At 41.3% G+C, this 8961-nt stretch overlaps 1 protein-coding gene across 1 annotated transcript in view; it reads left to right on the top strand.

The window, feature by feature from the left end:
- Positions 1-8961, top strand: part of Mrc1 (mannose receptor C-type 1) — a 90200-nt gene that overhangs the window by 10843 nt on the left and 70396 nt on the right. The window contains exons 2-3 of the mRNA XM_028764915.1: positions 2006-2407; positions 6028-6201. Of these exons, the coding sequence (XP_028620748.1) occupies positions 2006-2407; positions 6028-6201 (576 nt within the window). The remainder of the gene's footprint in view (positions 1-2005; positions 2408-6027; positions 6202-8961) is intronic.

Raw genomic sequence — 8961 nt, 5'->3', positions numbered from 1 at the left:
GGGAGGAGAGGGAGAAATGGAATCCAGGGTGACAACTGGATTTAGGCTTGTGAATCTGGGTGCATAATGGTTCATCATTGAGAAAAAAAAGAGTAGATGTTGGTTCATGTCCTGGCTCATGGTTTTTTGCTTTTTGTTTTTGTTTTTTCCAACTTGACATAGGTCAGAGTTATTTGGAAAGAGGAACCTCAATGAGGAATTGCCTCCATCTCATTGCCTGTAGGCAAACTTTAGGGCATTTTCTTGATTAATGATTGTTAGGCGACACTGGGTTTACACTGCCCCTGGGCAAGGGGTCATGGGTCATAAAAAGCAAGGCAAAGGCAACAAGATGCTGTGCAGTGCCTTTCCACCTTCTGTGCTCCGGTTCCTGCTTTGAGTTCCCTGGATGAGGGACTGTGACCCAAGAGTTGTAAGCTGGAATCAACCCTTTTCTCAGCAAGTTGCGTTTGGTTATGTTGTTTTATCGAGGCTCTAGAAACCTAAGTCAGTTCATTAAAATACTACTGTAATTAAGTGGAATTAAGATGAGCTACAGATGAAAATTAAGCACACGAAAGTAGAATCATGCTGTGCTGCATAGTGGGCAGACTTTCCCGGCCTTTACTGTCAATGAGCAGCTGCCTCCTGGGAAGCCTTTTTTTTTTTTTTTAATAAAGGCTTTTAATAAGGGCTGTCAACAGTAAACCCCAAATGTCTGAAATCTGAAGTGAAGAGAGATGTGCTAAGACAAGCTCTCTGAAAAGTGGAAGCCAAGGCTGGCTAGGAAAGCACCAGGGGAAGAGTTAAGCTCAATGGAAGATTCTCAGACTGCTTTATTTTTAAATTAAAGGAGGCTAAGTTAGCATTTGCCCATGATAAATGCTCATGTTCAGAGTAGCTTTACGAAAAACTGCATTTCCTTATCTCCTGTGCTTTACCGTGAGCAAAGCACCCTACTTGTAGTCTTTAAATTTTTGTTGAGGAGGATAACAAAGGGAGGTAAGGTATGGAACGGAGGAGGATAACAAAGGTAAGGTATGGAACGGAGTTCAGTAATACACGTGACCCAGTCAGCTTATGGCATACACAGTGGATAGTTGTCAACTTCAGAGAAGGAAATGGTAGCAGGCGTCCTGGATCTAGGCTTTATGGAGTCTTGGTTTCAGAAAACCAAAGGAGTTCTAATGGATAACATCAGGCTCCCCAGAAAAGAGTGGCAAAAATCAGGAATCAGGGTGAGAAGAGACTGAAGGTCTCTTCTAGTGTGGGCATGAGGGGAGAGCTGGAGTAGATGTGTTAGGAGACAATGACTTTTGGAGGCTATGATTTATTACAGGCTTGAAGTCAAAGGTCCTAGGCTTGACTTCAGGGTGTACGTGGTACCAACTGTGCTGGGGAGGAACAGGAAATAGCATTGCTCTTTTGAAAATGCTCTGGAAATAAGGGACTCTCCTGATTGCTGGTGTTCTCTCTCCCTCTCCTTCCTTCAACCCCAGAATAGTTTGATTAAGAACAGTCAAGATCATTTATTCAAATTCTCAGAAGCCTGCAACTGAACCAGCTCATTTAGAAAGAACCATACAAAGCAGACAGAATAAATGTAGGGAAATGTCACAAGAAGGGGCTAGCATATATTTCTGGCAAATGTAATCATTTATTTTCTTTGTATAGTCCATAAAAGCAAACAGAAGAGAAATACTTTGACATAAATTCATATGTAGGGAAATTTATGCTTACTAAATACTTTTTTTCCTCAATTTTTTTTCACCTAAGGAAATCCCATTTGACCCCAGGTCAGCTATGTAAGATGGGCCACAGCTATCCATACTCATTTACTTTCAACCACCAGGTCCCTGCTCCAGGCTGGCTCTTCCTCCAGCACTCCAAGGCACAGCTACCTCCACCAGTTTTCCTGGAATCTTAACTCTTTAGAGAAAATAAAAGTCTAGGAACTTTTATCCTGAAGTACTGCCCTCTCTATGTGAACATACTTAAGCGTGTGTTCTTTCCTTTTTATGAACAGACTCGAGGCAATTTTTAATCTATAATGAAGACCACAAGCGCTGCGTGGATGCTATAAGTGCCACCTCAGTTCAGACGGCAACTTGCAACCCGGAAGCCGAATCCCAGAAATTCCGCTGGGTGTCAGAGTCACAGGTCATGAGTGTCGCCTTCAAATTATGTTTGGGGGTGCCATCGAAAACTGACTGGGCCTCTGTCACCCTGTATGCCTGTGACTCAAAAACTGAACTTCAGAAATGGGAGTGTAAAAATGACACACTCTTTGGAATCAAAGGCATAGAGTTATATTTTAATTATGGCAACAGACAAGAAAAGAATATCAAGCTTTACAAAGGTTCCGGTTTGTGGAGCAGATGGAAGGTCTACGGAACCACAGATGACCTGTGCTCCAGGGGATATGAAGGTAAGAGGCTGAAGGTGATTCATCTTTTTGTCAGCTACCTCTTCGTCTCCTAGTTTAACACTGAAAGAGACAAACATGCCTTAGAATGGTATGTACAAGAAACAACTTCAAAATTATCCTATGTTCTGGACAGATATGATGGCCAATAGGTATGAGGAAATGTCTCCAATAACTGTTAGTTACTGGCAACTCACAGATAAACATTACTTTTGAATGTCTTGATATTAGTTATTTTGAAGCAAGACATTAGAGATTCCAGAAACATTTCATTGTGACCTTTGACCTGAAGCCTCCTGTTTGACATGATGAGATTGTCTCATTAACTCTAACCAGACTTTTCCTTACCTCAAGGGTAAGGTTGAGAACTCTGGAGAAATGATCCCAAGAATTTGATAATCATTCTGGATTATTCAAAGTGAAGAACTGGCTCATGAATTAGCAAACATATTTAGTCACTTGTCTTAAAAGGGGGTAGCATGAGCAGGGGACAGGCAGTTGATTCCTTGAGCTCTCGAGGAAGAAAATAAAATTGGAGTATTTAACATCCCTTTGTCTTGGTCAAATTTCACTCACTCAGAATCAGACACCAAAAGAAGATAATTCAAAAGAACCTGAAGCCTTTAACAAAGGCTGCTGTCTTGGGTCGGATGATTCTTCAGCCTCTTTTCTCATTTGGATACTGGGCTATTGTGAGACGTTATCTGGAACAGCTTCAAGGTCAGAGGAAGAGCAGGTCTTTGGGGCCGGGGAAACCTATTCCAAAATTACTTTGTTGCTGGGACTGCAGACAAGGGTTGGACTTAGGTTATCATAGTGCGACAGCCAGGAGCCCAGTTCCCTGTAAAAGGATTGTGTACTTTCTGTTCTCTGTCCTAAAGAGAAGAGGAGAGTAGAAATTGTAGTCAAGAGTGGAGTTCAGAGAAGTTATTTCCAGGCATTTATTGAACATGATAGAAACTTGTAAATCATAAGAGAGGCAACCCAAGCAACATTCCTTCCAGGGGAAACTCAATACAAAACTCAGAGGGCAGAGAGGGTCACTCAAACTTGACCCATGTTCCATTCTAAAAAGGGAACAATTGTCAAATTGAGGAATTAAATTCGAGGGTAATAGTGTTAGAGGTCATCTCATTGAACTCATTTATTTACTTTCTTCCCCACAGTAGTTGGGGTTAAACCTTAAGCTGCACACATTACGGGCATGTGCTCTCCTGATGAGTTATATTCTCAGTCATTTTAGATTTTACCTTTTATTTTGTGGCAGGGTCTCACTGGGTTGCTCAGGCTGGCCTTGAACACACTCTGTAACCCAAACAGCCACCATTAAACATGATGTCTTCTTGCCTCAGTCCTCTCAGTAGCTGGGATGACAGGCCTGCACCACCTGACTTGCCTTAGTGTACTGCTAAAGACAGTAGTAGGCCCCCCTCTTCCTGTTCTGCGGTTTACTTTGAGAGAAAAGTGCATAGTACTTAGGATAGCAACCATCACGGTTTAATGTGTTTAAGAAACATCTGGTAAGCTTGTTTAAATGTGTAGATTGCAGGCTTTACTTGCTACCCTCCCCCATTCAGATTCTTAATCAGTACACAAGGAAGACCCAAGAGTGTTTGAATTATTTTTTATGAAGAATCTGGTGATGGTTTTGAAGATGGCCCACACCTTGCCAACACATTGATGATCTTTCAATATTTAAAATAATACTGCAGAAGGGCATAGCCACTTGAAATGACTTTAATTTAAAAAATTAAATTATAAGTATGTGCATGCATGAGTGTGTGTGCGTGCGTGAGAGAGAGAGAGAGAGAGAGAATGAGTTTAAGTGTATTATCTGTCTTTAAGAGCACATCTGATCCAATGGCCATGAAGTGAAAGGCAGTTATGAGCTACCTAAGATGAGTTCATGAGTCCTCTGCAAGAACACTACCTGCTCTTAACTGCTGAACCATCTCTCCAACCCCAGAGTAACCATTTAATTAATTTAGTGCAATATTGATTAGAACTGAAGTCACTATCTTATTGGAGAACTGGTTGATAACAGTATCAGAATTGTAGACTTAGATGATTTTAAAGGAAAGTTTGAAGCTCTAAAGGGAACACTAATTGATGGCCTTTTCGTGCGTCTTTTATAAGGAGGGCAGGGTGGAGTTTGGCTCTTTGGATCTCTTCTGTACCCATTTCTTGAATAGCCTTCTCAAAGAGCCACAAGTATAGATCCAATAGGAGGCTGTGTTGTCTGACTTATTGAAGAGCACAACTGGTCCTGAGGTGGTCCCCATGACTCTCTCTGCAGGAAGGGGCAGGTAGCGTTGGCACTAAGACTTAGGCCAATTCTTACTGTTCTCAGCATGCTCCTTATGCAAACTTAAGATATGAGGATTAGCCCTGGGGCTGGTGAGATGGCTCAGTGTTGATGATACTTGCTGCCGAGCCTGATGACCTGAATTCAGTTCTTGCAGTCCACATGGTGGATGGAGAGACCCTACCTGCCAGGTCGCCTTCTCAGTTCCTCATCTGCTGCCTGACACATACCGCTCTGCCCGACTTTGCTAAATAAATTAAAAAAAAAGATGTGACCTTTCACATAGCAGAACTAAAGCTAGAATGGAGTTTTTAAATAAGTATAATGGGTACACAAAAAGGGAAACAAATAAAACCCAGTAAAGAAGTCGTTGGCATGGTCGTACGTGCCTGCCAGCTCAGCATTCAGGAAATCGAGACAAGATGAAAAAATGAGGCCATGGTAGGCTTAATAATGATTCTGTGCCTCAAAAATAAATATTTTTTTTCATAAATTCACAGAGAATAGTATTGACTACAAATACTGCCTTTAAGGGTTTTGAGTGGTTTCTTTTTAGGACATGCATTAGAGAAGTTTGCGGTTTCTACCCTATCCCCCACATCACAGTTGAGAGAGTAAGTAAGGGCTGACTGGCTCAGAAGTAGTTGCGGAGGATTTGAATATTGCCTGTGTGCTTGACTCCATGGATTTTTTGCATATGTGTATATATGTATGTATGGTATTCATGTTTACATGTGTGTAGATAAACATGTATATATGGATGTATGTGTACACACGTGTCAGAGGTTGACGTCTCGAATTTTCTTCTATCACTCTCTTGATCTTGAGTCAGAATCTCTTCTTTGAACCTGGAGCTCACTGACTGGTGAGTCTAGTTAGCCGGTTTGCTCTGGGGATTGCCCGCACTTCCTCACGAATCCAAACTCCCACCCTCACTTGCCACAAGCTTCATAGCTTTAAGGTTGTTTTCAATCTAAATAGTTCCCGAGACTATAATTCCATCCGAGAGGAAGAAGATAAGCATCAGCATTGCCTTGGAGGGAAGCTAGAAGTTAAAGCTTGTGTTACAAAAGCTTATTACCATTGTTTCCTTAGAGTAAGGAGGATAGTCCATTCCGAAAGCTTGTAGCAAAGGGGCGGTACTAGAGGTTCCTAAGTACCTGGTGCAAAGGGTGCCCAGCAAAAGACTCTATAGAAGCAGAGCAGGGAAAGGGTCCACAGAATAGGCAAGTCAGATCAGCTCTTTTAGGGTACATTGTAAAGTCAACATAGACACACACCACTCACATTCTAAATGCAAATCTCTATGTCCCTCCAGCCATGTACTCCTTACTGGGCAACGCAAATGGAGCCGTCTGTGCATTTCCGTTCAAGTTTGAAAACAAGTGGTACGCAGACTGCACCTCTGCAGGGCGGTCAGACGGATGGCTCTGGTGTGGAACCACCACTGACTACGACAAAGACAAGCTATATGGATTTTGTCCATTGCAATGTAAGTAACTGACTACAGTACACTTGGAACATTTAGCATGGCGACATGATGGTAGGATCTGGACTTTATGTAGCTCATGGTCCTCCAATTTCTTTTACACTTTTTCCAGAGTATCCCACTGTAACACATGACTCCCATTTTACCATGGAGAAAATGAACCTTTGTGGCTAAAGACCATCATTTGTATTTAGATCTTGGGAGAAAGACCATGCAGTATTTCCAATTGCTCCAACATCATTCCTTGCATGAAATAACTCCTGTATTTTTACTCTCTATCTACCTTTCTTTGTTCCTTGATTTATTTCTCTCTCTCTCTCTCTCTCTCTCTCTCTCTCTCTCTCTCTCTCTCTCTCTCCTCTCTCTCCTTCCTCCCCTCCCTATTTGCCCTCCCTTTCCCTCCCCATTTTCTGTTTGCTAGGAATCAAACCCAGCCTTGCACATGCTAAGCAAACACTCTACTATTGAGCTACATATCCTGGCCCTATCGGTTATTTGCTATGACTTTAGGGCAAATTATACTGTATATAGCATTATATATAGTCAGTGCCAGAGGTAGGTACCTCATTCTCCCAAACCCCAAGTGTTTTAGTTTTAAAAAGCCATAGGTTAAAACAGAAACTTAAATGATATCACAAAGGTGTTTGGTGGAGAATGTCTATGAAGGCTCTTGCGTTTTGCATCACCATGAGCTGGAGCTCCTTCCTGTACAGATGACATGGATCGAGGATGGAGGCTTGTGAATCTCAGGGAATTTGAGGACAGGGAGGTGGGAGTGGGTGGATGGGTGAAGGCACACCCTCATAGAAGCAGGAGGAGTGGGGATGGGATAGGAGGTCTGGGGGGGAAGATGAGGAAAGGGGATAAATAAATAAAAAAGAAAGGTGGAGTTCAACTGAGTTGGAAATCAAGGGAAGTGGGGTAGCCTATGCTTTTCAGTCCTTTGAAAAGAGAAGTTCAGAGTCACTAGAACATGTGAGACCAAATAAAGTAACAGAACCTGAATTCTTGTGGTTCTATCCATTAGTAACAATCTGTAAGAAAATATGTGGCAGCTGAGGGGGCTGGAGAGGGCAGCTTGGAGACAGAGCTAGGGCTGAGGGAGGAGGTTGAGGTCTTGGGTTAACTTCTGTTTCTCTTAACATACTTCCTGAAGTCAAGTACCCTTTCTAGGTTACTTACGGTCATCCACTCTCACACACACTGCTGGATTATCGCAGCATGTTTCCACACGTCACAGAAGACAGGTTTTCTGGTACCCCATGAAGGAACCTGGGCCAGAGAGCAGACTCCAGCATGGTTCAGAACTACTGTGGAATTATCTGAGTTACAATACTACTGTTTCCTACTTATCATTTTGTGACCACAGATCCACACATCAGGATGCTTACGATGCCAGTATTCTAAGACAGTAAGGCTAAGCAACATTTCTTAATGTCAGACTATAGCCAGACTTCTGAGAATTTTCCCTACTTGACCTTTTGGGTTTATAATTCCTATTCACCTTATTAAAAATAATCTTGAGTTCATGCTCTGTATGACACAGGCTTCAAGTCCATAATAATACCATGCTCTGGCCTTGACTGAGGTAGATGTATTTATAACAACATTTGAAGCTCACAGGCTTCAAGTCCATGATGGTACAATTCTCTGGCCTCAGTGGAGGTACATGAATTTACCTCTCATATCAATATTCAGAAATCTGAGTTTTCACTCAAGGTTTATAGATTTCTAATATTTTGAATGAGTTTTTTTTGTCTGAAAAAGTGAAGTTTAAAAAAAAAAGCACACTTATTTTTCAACTAGTGAAGAGTTAGTTGTCTTTACTTAGGAAAAGTGATATTTTCTAAATCGGTCACAGTTTTTCTTAGGAGTATGTGTTTCACGGGTCCGACTATAGTATTCTCCACTTACTGATATTGATATTGTTAGAGGCTTGTTGCATGGATGTGCAAGGGAGAAAGTGTGGAACACGAATGGGATGTCAGTAACACAAAGAAGGCCTTGTTGTCCTTGGGTATGTGTGGAAAGGGAGTCTCCAGTATATCCAGCACAATAATATTCTTGTTCTGTCTTGTTAATTCTGTGTATTCTGTGTAGCCAAATGATATTATTTTTTCCTGATAGAAAACATATGTAAAAGGCAAATATCTATAGAAGAGTTATTTTATTTCCATCTGCATACATTTTTAATTTTGCTTTGTGGACCATTTAAAGCAAAATTTTATTTTATATTATTTTATTATTTTATATTAGCTTTTAGCCCAATAGGATTGATACAGGGCAAAGAGGTATCAGTTACTGAGCTAGTGACACCAGGCGCCTTCCATCATTGTCCTTTGGGTTGTTTATTTTAATGCATTCTATTGAGACACTCATTTTCATGTATCATGAGAACAGGAAAAGGAAGAGACTCCTTGCTCCCAATTGTCCATAGCTTGCACCTTTGGCTTTTCCCATCAGCTTTCCTGGTTTACTGCTGGAAGCTGAGCTCTGGGGAACTGCATACTCACCATACTTGTATGTCCATTGAGAGATAAATTTCAACTCTTTGATCTAAACTCTAAGAGAAACTTTCTTTAAAAGAGAAGAGTTACTTCATCTTACCTTGGGATCATTACATCCTTTTGACTAGTCCCAAATAAGAAAATACCCTCCTTTAGTTAACAGCTACATCTTTGACCTTATTCTAAGCAAACCCCACCATTATAAAATAGTCTTTAGAATGTTTGCCTCTACATACAATGTAAGTCTCACTGGAAA

This window comes from Grammomys surdaster, unplaced genomic scaffold, assembly GCF_004785775.1.
Source record: "Grammomys surdaster isolate TR1022 unplaced genomic scaffold, NIH_TR_1.0 146, whole genome shotgun sequence".
Lineage (NCBI taxonomy): Eukaryota > Metazoa > Chordata > Mammalia > Rodentia > Muridae > Grammomys > Grammomys surdaster.
This window is presented reverse-complemented; position numbering and strand designations above follow the sequence as displayed.